The sequence below is a fragment of the Artibeus jamaicensis genome, unplaced genomic scaffold (genome assembly GCF_021234435.1).
Source record: "Artibeus jamaicensis isolate MK-2021 breed Jamaican fruit bat unplaced genomic scaffold, CSHL_Jam_final contig_3174, whole genome shotgun sequence".
Lineage (NCBI taxonomy): Eukaryota > Metazoa > Chordata > Mammalia > Chiroptera > Phyllostomidae > Artibeus > Artibeus jamaicensis.
The window spans coordinates 1,738,834-1,756,997 of NW_026521738.1; the positions used below are offsets into that span (position 1 = coordinate 1,738,834).

Consider the following 18,164-nt stretch of genomic DNA (forward strand, 5'->3'; position numbering starts at 1 on the left):
ATATTTAACTAGTGCAGCCTGAATTGGTGAGATGTTTCCATGCCATGGAAGTGAGGTATTTGGACCCTGGGTCATATTTGCATTTCAGATCCAACTCGACATGGTCTCATAATTAGGAAGAGCACTGGGCCCCACGGAGGTCTGAAACCAATTTTGAGGTTGGATAACTTAAATTAATGTGTTTTACTCCTAAATGAGTCCCAGACTTTTAAGTGCTATAAATTTTCCATTTCTACATCTGGCCCATCGCGAGTATCAGCCATGATCTTTCAGAGCTTTAATTACTTTCCTGTCTTCCCTTGGCTTCAATTGGTGAGGCACCCTGGCAGGATCACAGTGACCTTTACCTGAAAAGCACAAGAGTCCAGGAAATTTTAGGAGGCTCCTTGGAGCCAGCTGTGTAAATTGGGAGCAGGCAGCCAAGTGCACGGTCAAAATGGAAAAGGTGTCCTCAAGCCCAGCCTGCCCCCAGGAGGGCACCACGGCAGCCTGCCCAGCACCCCAAGTACTGGAGCAACACCTTCAGGATAAACACTGTCTTCAGAAGGTTCCCTTTAGGTGGTTGTATTATTTAGGTTAGGGGTTCAGGTAATTTAGCAAAACCTGAAAATAATACAGTCTTAAACAGGATAGAACGTTCCTCTCTCACATGTAACCCTCTGGGGATAAGCCATCCAGGGTCAGTATTGTGGCTCCAAGCTGTCAAGGGTCCAGGCTCCTTCTATCTTGTTTCTCCATCATCCCTGGAGTGTGGCTGTAATCGGCACAGCCCGAGAAAGTATAAGGGGAGAGGGTGCCCCCTCCTTTTAAGGCCCAACCTAGAGTTTATAGACATCATGTCTGCTCCCATCCACCTGGTCAGAATATAGGTTATATACCACATCTCAGTGCAGAGGAAGCCGCACCAGGTCATGTACCACACAAGGTCAGGCCTTTCAGCATCTCCTGCTGCCTCTTGAACTGACTTATGCAAGGGAGGCTGGGAAATGTAGTCATTACTAGATGGTCATATGCCCAGTGAAACTCAAAGGTTACTGCTGAAAAATGGATATGGGAGAAAATTAGCCATCTCTGATACAGTACCTGTTTGTGTCCTTGGAAATAAAGTACCTGTTAAGGAATAAACCCTCATAGTAGGGATTTGTCACATGGAAAGCCCAGAGAAGAGTTGAAACGGAGAGGTACACAGGACAGGCAAGTTTTGACTGGAAGAAAGAAGAGAGATATTCAGGGCCCTTTTCCAAAAAGGGCAGCTGGAAGGCACTGAAATTCTGAGGGAGGAGAAAAAAAAAGACATGGAAAGCTGGAAGGGAACAGTGGGAACAAGGAAGTATAGGGACCCAAAGCAAATTCTCAGCTATATAACATTACTGGTGGCCAGCTCTGTTAAGTACCATACTTCCTGATTCCTTCTGCCCTAGATTCATTGCAACTTAAAAGCACGTGTTGCTCAAAAGAAAGAATTTAGCGTTAAACAGAACTGGATTTACATCTCTGCCCTGGCAGGTACTTGCAGAAAGACCCTGGGCAAATCACTTAGGCTCTCTGAGCAAGTTTCTACATTTTTGAATCAAGGTAATTATTACCCATGGTACTATTAGGACAAAATAAGACGATGTATATAAAACACCCAGTACCCAGCCTGGCTCAGGGAATGGTAGATGTAATCAGCATGAAACTTCACCTGGTATCAAGCAGCCAGTCCCTCAGACAAGAAGCTTAGACAGTATGACAGGGTCAGGGGTTAGGAAAACAGTGCATGTGTGAGGCACTAAGAACATAAAGGACACACACCCATTTAGGGTGTCACCCACTGGCAACAATATGGTAATCACAAAAACAAAATTGCTTTTTCAAAATTAATATTCCCTTCACTTTAGGAAAAGTACTTTGACAGGTACAGGCACAGGAAAAGAACTCATCCTAAAGATCTGAAGTCTCACTTAGAGCAAAAGAGAAAAACAAACCTTCCTCCATGAACTTGCATATATGGAGCAGGGTGAGGTTTGAGCTGTACAGCAGGCAAATGAGTGATTTCATAATTTTACATTTTCACATTCAAGCTAAATAATGCTCTTGGCCAACAAATCTCAGATTATCTTCTGGTACCAATTTTTTAAGGCAAATACCTGTCACAAATACAATAATAAGTAGAAAGACTATACCAATGACATTTCTCAGTAGTTAGAGTCATTTAACTGGGAACATGGACAAGGGCAAGAGAAATACTCTCAAGATTGTCAGCTGGAAGGGACTGAGAGGGAGAGGGGCGGGCTCTGAACACAGTCGGCTCATCGTGGGCCAGACTCTCACTCACTCAGCATGACCATGCCACGGTGCCCTTTCTCGTCTTAGAAAAGTATATTAAAGCAACTTTATTACTGAAACCCATCCAAAGTGTCCATTAAAACCAGGCTTTTTGGAGAAGTCCTTGCTGCCTCACTTAGCAGGGCCCATGGAGTATACGTTGAACTTGATACCACCAAGAAAGACAGACTGGTCAGTGCCCGTGGCTGGATTTTAGAAAAGCAAAGTTAAGAAACAGTATTCCAGGCACGCTACATTGGGTCAGAGCATTCAGCACCATTTGCTTCCTCTTGAACCAACAAATGTTTTCAACTGATTTCACTGCTGAAGAGTACCCGTGTCATCTCAGCAGACACCTCCATCTCACAAGCAGACAAAGGTCTGAGCTTCCAGAGCAAGATCCCACTGACAGCACGTAAGCCACCTCATCACTTTTCCTGGATCTCCTTTTTCCAACCCTACTTTGTCTCCTTTCTTTTAAAAAATATTTGTCAGACTACACAGGTACAGACCTAACACACTATGGTTTCATATAATGACAAGACTTAAAGATGGGATTTAAGCATCAGGTAGGGATGTTTCACCTGATGTCAATTTCCTTATGTCACCGTGTTTGTTTTGGTCTTAGTTGGCTGCAAGAGCATGTTGATCTTCCTCAGGGGACATCAGAGTAAGGCCTTCTCTACTGGACTTACTGATTCATTCACTTGTGTGACAAGTAATTCATTGTAACCTCAGGCATCGGTTGGACATGGGCACTCAGCGGTCTTTCAGGCAACCTTACACAGAGTTTATTCATCCCCAACTTAGGTGGCAAGACTGCGTTTCCTTAGTGTGTTTCCACTGTCAGGGTACCTGTTAAAGCACGTTTAAAGACTTTCAGGTTGGAATGGCAATTCAAGCACATGTGTCTCATTTGATTGCAGAAGCAGAGGAGACTGTAGCCTTGACCTGGCAGCATGGCAGTCGGTGGCTGAATGTCTCAGGCCAGCTCACACAAGGAACTTGAGCAAGTGTGTAGATAGACAAAACTTTTCAACCTGGCAACATGTTCCCAGTCTTCTCCCACTTCAGCCTTTTCTCATCAATAGTAGCCTATATTTCATAATGAATAGCACAGGGCAGTAGCAAGAGAACAGAAAGGGAAATACATGTTGGTTATCTTTAGGGTTACATCTTTCTCTCATCCAGTGACCTTGCCTTTTTCCTGGGGGCCTTTGGAGTGGAGTCTGAGCCAGTTGGGCAATGAATAGAGCACAGACATGCATCCCCTTATCGACACCTCGGGAAGGCTGCCAAGTTCAGGGTCCAAATAAAAGAGAAACCCACAGCAACTCCTATACTTAGTTCCACAAACCAGAAATGACCCTACTAGGCAAAGAGATGAGTTGCCACTTGTTTTAGTATTATTCTGTGAGAATACAGTGGCTGAAAACAACAATTTGCTACTTTCTCTCACAGTTCTGTGGGTCGACGTGGGCTGGCTGGGGTATCTCAGGAAGTTGCATTCAGAGAGTGGCTGGAGCTGGAGTCATCGGAAGGTGGACTGGGCTGGATGTCCGAGAGGGCTTCTTCATCCCAGATGCTCTCTGTCCTCAGTCTCCTCCACATGGCCTCTCCCTACAGTGAAGTGGCCTGGACATCTTGCATGGAGGTCATGGCACCAGAATCAGGAAGCAGAAACTTCCAGGACTCTTAGTGTCAGGCTCAAAGCTAACACATCACACGTCCACCATAATCCGTGATTCAGAACTATCACAAGCCCACCCAGGTTCAAGGCAGTGGAGGAACAGATGCCTCCTCACCATGGGGGAGGGGCCCATGCCTGCAGGAGGGAAGGAATTGATCGCAGCCATCTCTCAGACGAGCTACCACCAAACAAGAAGAGAGAATTGTCTGGAACAGAAAAAAATTCTCTCTGCCCAAACTGCTGAGAAAGGCCCCGCCCTGCTGCTCTTGGGTGGCCCAATTACTAAAACAGCAAAGTCAAATTTGAGCAACTATTGTTATTTAAAATATCAGAGGGGTGATTAATAAACCCCTACCATCCTTAGACTTCAATAGACGATGCAGTTGAAGAAATAAATAAAAGATATAGAGGCTTTAACTAATCTAATAGAAATGATTTGTGAATATTTAACAGTGTACCCATAAAATATATAAATTAACATTATTATTAATATGTATAAAATTGACTATAACTTGGGCAACAAAGAAAACCTGAAAAAAGTACTTTTAGTAACCAGTCGGTTGATGCTTCTCTCACACATCAGTGTTTCTCTCCTTTCTCTCTTCCTCCCTCCTTTCCCTTCTCTCTGAACGTAAATAAAATCCTTTTTAAAGTATTTTACATGCCACATATTCCCACCACAAATAAATAAATAAATAAATAAATAAATAAATAAATAAAGCTGGAAGTTAGCAATAAGGGATTACACTTTTTAAAAAAGCTTTTAGGAGTTTAAAACATGCTCATAAATTACTCGAGTCTAAGAGGAAACCAAAACTACAATTACTGGGATTCTAGAGAAGTGATCGTTGGAGTGCCACGTAAAAACTCACAGGATTTGGACAGAACTATAGCCTTACATATTTTTATCATTAAGTAAGAAAAATGAAAACAAATGAACTAAGCATTTAGTTAAAATTTAGAGAAGAATATAAAACAAATCCACAGAACACACAGAAACAGGGAATCTATGAGTCTAGAACAAATTAATGGAAACAAGGCAAAATCGGTAGAAGTAAAAAATAACTCTTGGAAAAATTTTTTTTGGAAATACCAATGTCACTGAAAAACTTTTGAGAACGTCAGAACATGTAAATATGCGTAATATTAATCTAATTCGGATAACCAAAGAGGTATCACTAGAAACAAGTTTATTTAACGGTAAGAGTTCCCTGTGTACTATGTATGCAACTGGGCAAATGCTCTGAAAAATCTTGATGAAATGAATGATTTTCTAAGAAAGGATAAATTATGGAAATGGACTCAAGAAAAGGTGCAAAACCTGAATAAGTCAATAATATCTGTCACAAACACTTTTTTTTTAAGACTTTATTCGTTTATCTTTAGAGGGGAAGGGAAGGAGAGAGGGAGAGAAATATCAATGTGTGGTTGCCTTTGTGCATCCCCTGCTGGGAACTGGCCTGCAGGGAACCGGCCTGCAACCCAGGCATGTGCCCTGACTGGGAATCGAACCGTGATTGTCTGGTTCGCAGGCCCGCACTCAATCCACTGAGCTACAACAGCCAGGGCTCTGTCACAAACACTTTTGAAGACATCAAAGAGCTGCACTGTAGAAAAACAACGTGTTTGGAAAGATTTTGAGAGAAATTTCTATGCCTTTGATGAACAAATAATTTTGCTATTTCATAATATAGAATATCAAAGATAAAAATCTTTACAAATTTTTTGTGGCCTAAACATAAGTTTGATGACAAAACAATAAACAACGAAAGAAAAGGGCCGATCTCACATACCAAATAGGATGTAAAAGCCCTAAATCAAAGATTAACTATGGATTCTGGGACTTTTCAGGAGTCTGTTGTACAGATGCCATGATGACTAGAAGTTAGAGGAACTCAATTCCCAATGAGGAATTTAATAACTTCATTTGGTGCTTTCAGGTGATGGAAGATTATGCAACCACTGAAAATAATACTGGAAATGTCCGGGGAGGAACAGTGACAGCATATTATTGAAAACATTTCTATAGGACGATTCCATTTCTGTAAATATATGCACCGTGTGTGTGTGTGTGTGTGTGTGTGTGTAAGAAAAAGAGCACAAACTATTAACTCTCTGAGTGTTATCATTTAAAATCCTAACCTTCTTTTCTTCCTTCTTTTGTGCATGTTCCAAATTTTTTACAAAGAAAAGGTAGAATTTTGTGATTAGAAGGAAAACATGAATTTTACTATTAAGTGAGTCTTACCTCAGTAGTAATTCTTAACAAATCCTGTGTTTCCATGTGTCCCACTAAAGATGCCCCATTTTTATTTCTGCCCTTCCCCTTCTCCACTTTCCTCTGGTCACCAAATGTCTGCGTTCTCATCTCACCCTCAGTCTGGCATCCGAGGAAGTTACTAAGCAGAGTGCGCAGCACGTGTGTCAGCAAAACGAATCAAGTAACTGAAAGAATAAATTGACCTTGGCCCCTTTCCCATGAACAGCACATAAAAGTCAGACTATTATATGAAATGTGTAAATAGAGCAAGTTCAAAGTGGAGGAAAAGGATTCGAGAAGGATCCTGGCCTCACCACTCACAACATAGTCTTCTCTTTGCCCCCAGCTCAGGCTTTAGGAAAGAGGCAAAAACAAGACAGGTGTCTCTGTGCCACTCTGTCCCTGTCACGGAATTGGGCCTGTGAGTGCAAGCTGGTAAATGAAAAGCCCGAGTGTGGTGGCTTCATTTCAAACAATGAACCAAAGCTGAAGTATAGAAAAGGAATGCAAGGGGGCCAGGAGCCAAGAACTTGGATATTTTCCCTTAGAAGGTGGGGAGGCATTGAAGAGTTTAAGCAGGAAAACAATGTTGAATGTACATCTATGTATATGTATATATGTTATGTGTAAACATATGAAATTTTATGTATTCAGGCATATGTATATCTTTATATACACCTCTACATATATATGTACATACACATTTTTATTTATATATGTGTGTATATATAAATTGCATATGGCAACCAAAATATCACTGGAAAAGAGAAAGGCTGAAGGCATGAAGACAGGTTTACTTCATGGCCCAAGTTATAGAAGAGGAACAACAGTGAGGGTGGGGAGGTGTGAGTGGGTGTGAAGGATCTTTACGGGATAGAATCAGAACTCTGCTTCTCCCCGAACTGAGGCAGAAGATGGACACCCCCCAGTTCCCACGTACGCCCCCTCTATGCAGTGGATCAACCCTGACTGACTGACTGCCTGTGGTCTCAGTCATGACTCCGAACTCCCAGAAGAGAGAATCTAAGTGGCCTGGCTCAGGGCAGGTGTCACGGAGCTTAAATATGATTGCTTGTGGGATCGCTCGACTGCTGTCCCTCTCCTCCTGTGGATGAGATTCCCCACCAGGGCGCAGACTGCTTCTGGTTGCTCAACGTTGTCAGCAGCACCTCAGAAGGTGTCCAGGTCATAGCTGGCACTCAAAAACCACTTGTCAAAAGCATGAACGCACAAAGCACTTAACAAGTGAAGAGAATCATAGGGCAGAAAGCACCGTGAGGTCATCCTGTTCAGCCCCCATCCATTCGTCACACCTGTGTCTCATTTATCACCAGAGCACCACCTTCGGCAGAATTACATCAATTGCCTTCAACGCACCACTGAGCTTTTGTGGTCTAGCCTGAGACCAACCCCGTTTACAAGAGTGACTTAAGTTAGAAATTACGCTCCTAATTCTAAACAAATGACTTAAAACAAACTTCAGAAACTCAATCCATTTGTAACTTGAGAAATACCTACAGCTCTCCAAACAAGACAATTAATGAAGAGAACTAGGCCAGAGAAAAAAGGTATTTGTCAGAAGAAACTTGGCATACATGTTATACTTTTTCCATCTGATTATTTTCGTATTCTTCCTGTGCAACCCAACTTCCTCAAGTGACCTCTGTTCATAGGAAACTACTCTGTTTAATCTATGGGAACGTGGCACATTTTTAACCATCTCCAAAGGCCAGCTCCCTCCCCACTGATCATGCCTGATACCTAAACAGATGTTTTATAACACTCAGCACACATGAGCTCATCACTGGCAAGACACTCGCACCCAGTCAGCCCACAGCTCTCACATCCCCCGTGTCATTCCACAAACTCAAATCTAGAATGCACAGGCAAGCTTGAGACTTCACCATGGTAACAAAGAGCAGGGGATGGGGAGTCCGATTATGAAATTCAATTTGTTAGTATTTTATAAATTTGATAACCAAACTAAGTAGTATAAAAAGTTGTGCAAACTGCCCCAAAAGAATTCCAATTAAAGTATTCAAGTAAAGGGCTCCCAAACAACTCGAATTTTGATCAAATCGTAAAATATCAGGGCTGAAAGGCCCTTGGATGTCATCCAGCCGGCACAATTCTGTGTTACAAATGAAGAGCTGAGGCCCATAAGGAGGAGGAGGCTTACTCGAGGTTGCACAGGGAGAGAGTGAGGGGCAGAACTGCAGGCAGCACTCTACCTCCCGGGCCTGACCCACAGGGCAGCCCCAGCCCACACCACCTGTCCCCCGTCTCTGTTTTCCTTGGACCATCAGTGTCTGTGGCTCAAAACTGGGGAAAAGCCAGAACCTGGGTCAACAAGATCTGTCATCTCAACTGCGCCCTGATTCTTTCAGAGTGTCACCTCCAATTTAGGTAAAGTGTTTTGTTGAGGGATAATTTGCTTTGATAAATCAATCACAAGTAACAAAAAACTGACTGTTTTTGAAGGTAACATGTTAGCATGTCTAGTGTGGAAATCAGGGGCCGTGCATGATGTGCTCACTGCCCCTCCCCCAAGAGCCTGGGAGACGTCCAAAGGGACCAGGAGAGGGCGAGCAAGGAGGCCTGATCTCACAGCCGCTGAGTTCACGGACCTCTGACTCTCTGGGAACCTAAACTTTCAGGGAAAATCTGAGCATTCACCACTCCCTCCACCTTGAAAACCCTCAGGGAGAGAAGCAGCATTGTTGAGCACTAAGTTAAACTTGAACCTAGTGCTGCTTTAGAGATCAGGAAAAGAAGACCCTGAAGCTGCCTCAGTATACCCGCCAGCTGGGGAGCACCGTTTATACTGAGAAGAGTGCCAGCTGGCATAGTGTATCCTTCCACTGAACGAATTCTTGTGTCAGGCCAAGGATGGACCAGCCTGGACACCCTGCAATAAAAGAGCAAGAAACAAATTGAAAGATGTAAACCAGGACCAGAACACAAAAGGGCTGATATGCCATCAGAGAGGTTTGGATTTTATTCGAAAGATGATGCGAAGCCATCGAAAAACTTCGAACTGGGCAGTGAATTGACCAGATTCCTTCTGGAAATATCACTAGACAGCCAGGTCAAGAGCTGATGGATTGTGGCCAAGTGTTGCACTGTGTGAGACCATCTATAAGTGCTTCAAGAAATAATACAGTGAGAAAAGGATTAGTGCCTACAACAAGCAGAGCTGGTTTCAATCCAACTTCTACCCTCCACTGGCTGTGTAATCTTGGGCACATTATTTAAAGCCCTCAGTCTTTTTCTGTACAGTGCAGATAATAATACTCAGCTCACAGGGTTTTAATAATAAAGATGTTGTGCCCGGACATTCCTAATACTCTTCCCAACACCATTGGGTTCCATGGGATAAAAGTGGCATTTTCTAGCCCAGGAGGAACACCACCTCACCTCCTGCCAAGCTCCCACTTAGCAGGAGATATTGTTGCATTTTCTCCTTAGAATTTATCTAGGGCATTTTGTTGCTAATGTGTGAAAATAACTGGCATTCATTCTTTGTAAATGAGCAATCTGGGGTAAACTGAGGTCAAAGCCAAATCTCAGATCTGAATCAAACCACTGAAAAACAACCCTGCAAAGAATTAAACTGGGTTACAAAGACCAGTGTCAGAACTGAGAGCTCCCATCGTCCTAGCAACATTTTAAGCAAACACTGGTGCAGATTCACTGGCATACGGGACACTGAGAACATCTGGCCTTTCTATTATCGTCTCACAAGCAAAAAATGATGTCGTGTAAACTGATCTTTAGTGGTCTAAGTGTTACCATGTTTGTGTTGGCTCCTCAAGCTCCAGGTTTTAAGAACTTAATTTGTAGCCACACCCCTCCCTGAAGCCCTAATTGCATCTTACTGTAACTGACCCCAGGGATTTGTTTATGCCAGGTCTGCACCTTTGTTCAGGAGGATAAGCATGTGTAAATGCATCATCAGTAAACTGGGAGTGCAAAGCACTGTGGGAGGTCCTATGAGAACAGGTTACAGGAGTTACATCGAAGAGAGTGCGCATAAGAGGGCAGGTCTGAGGGCTGCTCTGGTCACATGGCCAATGCTACATTTTTTCCCCCTGTATGTCAGTTTTATTATAGAAGCCAGGTGTGGTGTGTAGAGGCTCTAGCAGGCAGCCCCCTTAGAAGGCACTAAACTAGGAGTCAGAAAACCTGATGCTACCTCCAGCTTGCCTCTCTACAGCAGATAAGGCCTTATTGTGTGTCTCCACAGCTAGACATAACTTCATTATCCAAGCGCCATATGCCAGGCACCGTTCCAAGACCTCCACCAGCACTGATTATGGAGCTTAATTGTCATAATGACTATCAGTGGCAGGTGGTATCATTATCCCACCCCACGTCACACAGTGAGGTAGCCTGCAGCAGGGATGTGGTTGGGGCGGTGAGCTTACCCCTCCCCTCTGGCTGCTTGACCAGTGCTCCAGGGGCTGTTGTGTCAGCTCTAATGTGCTAGGGTCTGTAATGAACCACAACCCCGTGCTCTGGAGCAGCAGACGGGGAGTGCAGTCCTGGAGTGTTACTGACCATAGGAAGGGGGCTCCTTGCCTCTCCCCGCCTCAGCCTACCCTAGCCCCCTGCAGCTATAGCCACAAGGCAATGATAGTATCTGGAGGGGCTGACTAGGGAGGTCTTTCTCACACCTCACACCCAACTCCCAGCCTCTGGATTAATGGGCCTCCTCTCTTGCTCCATGCCACATCACTGATCTCTAGAGGGAGAGAGAGAGCAGTGGATGGCCAGCCCTAAAGGAAATCAAAAGCCACCCAGGACTCGACCCCAGACACCAGCTGCTCCTTCCCCAGGATCAGCATTTTCCTTCAGCTTTAAAGGATATGAATCTCTCATCTCTCGTTCTGACTTAGCATGTCTAGGAACGAAGGGCAGACTGTGTAGTACAGTAAATCCCAAACTCTGAGCTGTCCATTACAGGAATTTATCACAGATGGTAACCATTAGGACTTTAACATCTTGAGGGAAAGAGTTTTATCCAGAATCACAAATAAACTGTAACCAAGGCTTAGATTTATCAAGCTGTGAAAGAGGGCTGCTGGACAACTGGGAATTTACAGTACTGGGTTGCAAAATCAGCCAAAGGCATGAAAGCTTGCAAAGGATCTTGGAGCTCCGGGCAATGCAGTTAGTGGGTCCCCAATCAGGACCTAACAAAGTGAGGCCCCGGTTTAATCTCACGAAATGCAAGCTCAGAGAAGATGGGGTGCTGGCATCTAAATACGGCACTGTAATTCCTAAACCAATAGTGTAACAGCAAAATACAAAACAAGAAGTTTCTCATCTGAAAGGGGGGCGGCGCATTTACAGGTCACATGGTTTTAGTACGCAGACTTCGCCTGGCATAGATTGTAACTAGAGAAGAATGTAGGCAGGGAAGCAAAGGCTACGTAAGTGGAGGCTCGAGTCATCAGGGAAAGAGGTGTGAAGGAGAACTTGAAGGATGAGTGGAGATGCACACATGTGAGCAAAGGTTTGCTCAGCCCCCACATCTTCCCACCAACACGCACTGTGTCCCAGCGGTGACGGCCACCCCAAGCCAAGTCTCAAATCACACATCTTTGTGTCCTACAGGGAATTGTCCCATGGGGAACTGATGCTCAGACTCCACCAGCCCTACCTCTTCCTGGTCGTGTGGCCTTGGGAAAGTGACTTACCTTCTCTGAGCCTCAGTTTCCTCAGCGATGAAATGCAACACTTGACATTCATACCTGGCATTGCCAGGCTGCTGAGACTAGAGTCGATGACCACTGTACTCAGCTCGACCCCTATGCGTCCGGTTAAGGCCGGGGCCCCTTGCTTGACTCCTCCTTGAGAGACTGCAGGAAAAATTAACTTTAACAAATAATTTTTCGACAGAGTAAGCTCCGAAAAAGGAAACAGGAAGCTTATTTGTTGCCGGATTCTACTGTACGCCAGCAGAGCGCTGCCACGAACCTTGTGTCAGCTGTTCTACGTGTTTCTTCAGGCCGCTCACGCACCCCCCCCCCCCCCCCGCCCTGTCCTGAGGTCTCAGCGAGCTTCTGCTCACAGTTCCTTCTCTCTCATTCTCTTCCAGGGACGCTGTATCAACTTCACCAGAGTCAAGAACAATCCACCCGCCAAGTACCCCCTCAACAACGCCTACCACACCAGCTCGCCGCCCCCGGCCCCTATCTACACTCCCCCGCCCCCCTCCTCCCACTGCCCTCCCCCACCCCCCAGTGCTCCCACTCCTCCAATTCCATCTCCACCTTCCACCCTCCCCCCGCCCCCTCAGGCTCCACCCCCCAACAGGGCACCACCCCCCTCCCGGCCTCCTCCTAGACCTTCTGTCTAGAACCCAAAGCTCGTGCTCTGGGCTGTCTCAGAAACTTTAAGGAGGAGGCTTCTCTGTGGTGTTAGAGCAAGTCTTTCCGGTTAAAGGAGGCTTCCACTTTGGAAATGAGTGGTGATAGGGCCCAGTGGTGATGTTCACACACTTTAAAATTTGGTTCGTAATGCCAATATGCCGACAATTGTGATCCGTGGAAAGAAATCGAAATTTTGAAATGCCTGAAAACAAATGAGGCGACTACAGTGTCACAATTATAGCCAGCCAGACATCACCTCTAGAAGGTTCCAGAGACAATGAATGAAACTGCTGAGATGCTCTAAATGGGAATGTGTCTCGTGGAAGACCAATAAGAAATCATTTCTCTGAGGGTGATATGCAGAGTCGGGTAAGAAATAACGTTGCTGAGTTTCTAATGCTGCTTATCCTCCTCCGCTCCAACTCCATCATTTAACCATGGACCTTGGCCTAGGAACCAAGGAATCCTCACCCCTGTAACACCACCGGGGAAGGTGGAAACCCTTTGCCAACAGTGTTGGGGGGGGGGGAAGCTTGAAATGGCCACTGTGGCAAGAAACTCAACATCAGACACATTCAAAACCATGTCTTCTTGAGATTTTCAGAGGAGTAAAAACATGCCACATTTTCCTTTCAAAGTCTCCCGGTTTCCAAGTGAGGAAGAGAGCAGGTGTTTACTGATGGAAAAAGGTATGTAGCCATGTTGCCGTGTAAGTGAAATCAGGTGTGTGCTTTGACGGGCCTGCTGATGGGAGCATCCGACAGTTTCTAAAGCCCACAGACCATCAGCAGCTTGAGGTGGCTGGCTTTGGCCCAACGTGGTCCCCTGAACCCACAGACAACACGTTGTCGCCAAGCAACCTGTTCATGATTCATGTTAAAAATCAAGGATTGGCTTTGGTTTAAATCACTTCAGACATGAAGAAGTGATTGATCCTGTTTTCCAGAGGCAAATGTGAGTTGATCTTCCCAAAATGGCACCACTCGCACCTACCACACAATTTCACTGATTTTATTTTTCTTTCTTGGTAAACTTACCCATCAGAGACTTCTAGGTAGAGCTGAGAGACAATGGTCCTGACATAATAAGAAAACTATCTCCAGGTTCATTGAATAACCCCAGACAAGGCATGTATGTAGATGCAAATAGATTTCTCCTTGGCTTTTTAACATACTCACAATTTATTATCAGCTGTTGACCCAGAGGCAATACACCAGAAATGCTCAGCCTGAAATTCCTACCATGCCTGAGACTCATTCCATTGCTCCAAGTCTTTCTGAATCTGTTGTGAGCAGTAAGCCCTATCAGCACTTTGTAAACATTGGACCTCATCACCCAAGGGTGGAAACGGTCATTGTCCAGGGCCTCCTGCACCAGCCTGTTCAAAATTATCTCCCCGCTCCAGCTTTCCACAGGTCTTAAAATTACTCTCCCAAACTTCTCAAATCTTTTCAGGAACAAAGCACAATGTAAATATAAATTTAGTGCTTTGGGCTCTGGTCTCCAAAGATCCTTCCAGAACAAATCAAGCCAGACTCATTCTTTCACCTTACATAGTACAGAGACATAAGGACTTGGCATGCATTCCATTAACACCAATTCTTGTAGCCTCAACAGATACTGCTGATCAGTCACAGCACTACTTCCCATGGAGCCCAGTGATTTCTTCACAACCTTCAATCACAACTCCAAACAGCCACCGCTCATCAGTCAGAATCGAGAGAGAGGAGCCCTGTTTGTCATCGCTAGGTAGAAAACAAAAACAAACGAGGATTACACTGGGTGGCGGGGCCGGGGGAGCCCCCGGGCATAACAGGCACCGTCGGGAAAACCAGATCTGGGCACGCCGGCTGGACTGCGGCACCAAGCCTGCCGTGCCAGTGCCAAACGGGCCTCCCCCACATGTGCCGAGCCCAGCCTTCTCCCAGCCCTCCGGTTCCAGAGAATCCCCAACCCTTCTCTTAGAGCTAAAATCAGAAGTGTTTTCCAAGACTTATGAAAGCAACCTCCCTCCCCGACCTCCAGCCTGGCCCGTATTGTCTATTTTTAGAATACTAGGCTTCTTCTTTAGGGTAGTCCTTCATGAAGTGGGGACCAGAATGTCTCAGCCACCTGCAGGGACACTGCTGGACTCCAGAAAACCATTCCACAGAAGAATGGGTTCCCCAGGCTCCCAGTGGAGAGCTGTTGAGCCCATGACAACTGTTTTGACTGCTGGCAGTACAGAACAGTCCACCCCACACCACTGCCGCACAACTCACTGCGTGCGGCCCAAAGAAACATTAAGCCCAGATGCTGACATCGTTGTGAAAAAAGATGGGGGCATCGGGTGCGAATGCAGCACTCGGGACCTGTAGGGCACGGCAGTCAGAGGCCCAGTGCAGTTTCTGGGATGTCGTTTCGGTGAACTTTTTGATGAAATAGGGAACTGCAAATATATGATGATTTTGAAGAGGATTAGCAGGGTGTGTCCTTAAAACTGACTCATCATGCCATCTGTAGTCATTTGGAATTACAGTTGAAAAAAAAAACACCTAAACTGTATGAACAAGGCAATATTTTAGTAGTAGGCTATTACAGGCAGGAAAATTCTTTAACTGGTCTATAAAATCTATCATACTTGTATCATTCCCTGTAAAAGGCAGCAGACATATGATTGTGATCAGGAAACTGCACAAAATTATTTTTTAAACCCCTATGTTATTGTCTTTGTGAAGTTTTTTTTATAATAAAACCCAACTTTTTGTTGTATATATTCATATTCCATGTGTTAGATGGAAGCATTTTCTACCCAGTGTGAATAAAAAGAACAGTTGTAGTAAATTATTATAAAGCCAATGATATTTCATGGCAGGTTATTCTACCAAGCTGTGCTTGTTGTTTTTTCCCATGACTGTATTGCTTTTATAAATGTACAAATAGTTACTGAAATGACAAGACCCTTGTTTGCACAGCATTAATGAGAACCATGAGGGGTCCTCTCTCAACTCACACACAGTGTCTGGCCTGGAGCTTAATACACGTTCCAGTGAAACATAAGGTCTCTCTTTTACCAAGGTCAAGAACAGAGATGGAGAACAAATTAACGAGTAATCTTGGATACCTGGCCTTGAGTAACTTCATTGTAAGCATCACTAGAATGAGCAGAGATGATCTCAAAATGTCATGCACACTAAAGTCCAAACACTGTCAGATGAGGGAAACCATCCAAAAATCAGACAAAAATAATTATTATGAGATAATGAGCAACAGTTTCAGCCCAGAGCCAATTTAATAAAAATAACTAATGCTGTGTAAAATGGGTTGAATTAGTTCGCAAACTATATAAAGTTATATGCAGTAAGAAGTCTGTTAATGCACACCTGATAGGAATGGGGTGTTCTCATCAATTGCCTTTTCTAGTTATCTGAGCTCTACTATATTATCATACTTGGATAACCAATTTAAAAGAATTAGAATATGATTTTTTAAATACACTTACCATTAAACTCTTCTAATTCTTTCTTCTTTCTGCGATAATTCAGAAGACAGTTATGGACCTCCAGTGCCTCTGAGTCATTGTTATAAAAAATTCAATTATCGCTGTATCATGCTATAGAGACTGGGCTAAACCTGTACAATGAAAACCCTGGAAGTTGCTTTTTTAAAAAAAGTAATAAACTCTTAAAATCAACTCTTTTACTGGTTGTCTCTTTGTTATAAAAATAAAACATAGATTGTTCAAGTGTTTACATCCTGGTCATAATAAAATGTCTGTCTCAGGACCTCCAGCCAAGATGAAGGCATAGGTAGACACACTGTGCCTTCTCACAGAACCAAAAGAAGGACAACAAAATAAAAATTAAAAAAAAAAAAAACATAACTGACAGAAAGTCGAACTGTATGGAAGTCTGACAACCAAAGAGTTAAAGAAGAAACATTTATCCAGACCAGTAGGAGGGGCGGAGTCAGGCAGCTGAGGTGGAGAGGACTCGCAGCAAGGTTGTGGCTGGAGGACCAGGGTGGAAAAGGTGGCTGACAGACCAGGTCCCGCAGTGGCATGCAGATAAACCAGGAGGAACAACAGGGGAGTGAGACAGATCTCAAAACCAAGAGTTTCAATGTGGGGAAATAAAGCCTCAAACCTCTGACTGAAAACACATGTAGGGGTTGAGGCAGCAGTGGGAGAAACTCCCAGCCTCACAGGAGAGTTTATTGGAGAGACCCACAGGCTGCTAGAATATACACAAACCCACTCACCCAGGAATCAGCACAAGAAGGGCCCAATTTGCTTGCCAGTAGTGGGGGAAGTGACTGAAAACTGGCAGCAGAGCAAGTGCCATTGTTCCCTCTCAGACCCCACACCCACATACAGCATCACAACACATTGATGTGAGTTGCTCCACCCTAGCAAACACCTAAGGCTTTGCCCCTTACTATGTAACGGGTGCGCCAAGACAAAAAAAATGGCCCAAATGAAAGAACAGATCAAAACTCCAGAAAAACTACAACTAAGCTATGGATAGCCAACCTATCAGATGCACAGTTCAAAACACTGGTAATCAGGATACTCACAGAATTGGTTGAATTTGGTTGCAAATTAGATGAAAAAATAAAGGATATGCCAAGTGAAACAAAGGAAAATGTACAGAGAACCAAAAGTAATGGGAAGGAAACTGGGACTCAGATCAACAGTGTGGACCAGAAGGAAGAAAGAAACATCCAACCAGAAAAGAACGAAGAAAGAAGAATTCAAAAAAATGAGGAGAGGCTAAGGAACCTCCAGGACATCTTTAAACATTCCAACATCTGAATTATCGGGGTACCAGAAGGAGAAGAGGAAGAGTAACAAGTGGAAAAGTTATTTGAACAAATAATAAAGGTGAACTTCCCCAATCTGACAAAGGAAATAGACTTTCAGGAAATCCAGGAAGCTCAAAGAGTCCCAGAGAAGTTGGACCCAAGGAGAAACACACCAAGGCACATCATAATTAAATTACTCAAGATTTAAGAGAGGGAGAGAATCTTAAAAGCAGCAAGACAAAAGGAGACAGTTACCTACAAAGGAGTTCCCATCAGACTGTCAGCTGATTTCTCGAAAGAGACCTTGCAGGCAAGAAGAGTCTGGAAAGAAGTATTCCAGGTCATGAAAGGCAAGGACCTACATCCAAGATTGCTCTATCCAGCAAAGCTTTCATTTAGAATGAAGAGCAGATAAAGTGCTTCCCGGATACGGTCAAGTTCAAGGAGTTCATCATCACCAAGCCCTTATTATATGAGATGTTAAAGAAATTTATCTAAGAAAAAGAAGAAGATAAAAACTGTGAACAGTAAAATGAAAACAAACTCATAACTATCACCTACTGCACCTAAAAACAAAAACAAACTGAGCAAACAACCAGAATAGGAACAGAATCACATAAATGGAGATCATGTGGAGAGTTATCAGCAGGGGAGTGGGACGGGGAGAGAGGGGGAAAAGGGACAGAGAATTAGTAACATAAATGGTAGGTGGAAAATAGACAGTGGGAGGTTAAAAATAGTATAGAAA

General features: G+C 44.1%; 1 protein-coding gene across 1 annotated transcript in view; it reads left to right on the forward strand.

Moving 5' to 3' along the window:
• Nucleotides 1–16,307, forward strand: part of ANTXR1 (ANTXR cell adhesion molecule 1) — a 232,490-nt gene extending 216,183 nt beyond the window's left edge. The window contains exon 18 of the mRNA XM_053663393.1: nucleotides 12,361–16,307. Within this exon, the coding sequence (XP_053519368.1) occupies nucleotides 12,361–12,621 (261 nt within the window). The 3' untranslated portion in view covers nucleotides 12,622–16,307. The remainder of the gene's footprint in view (nucleotides 1–12,360) is intronic.
• Nucleotides 16,308–18,164: the final 1,857 nt, after the last annotated feature.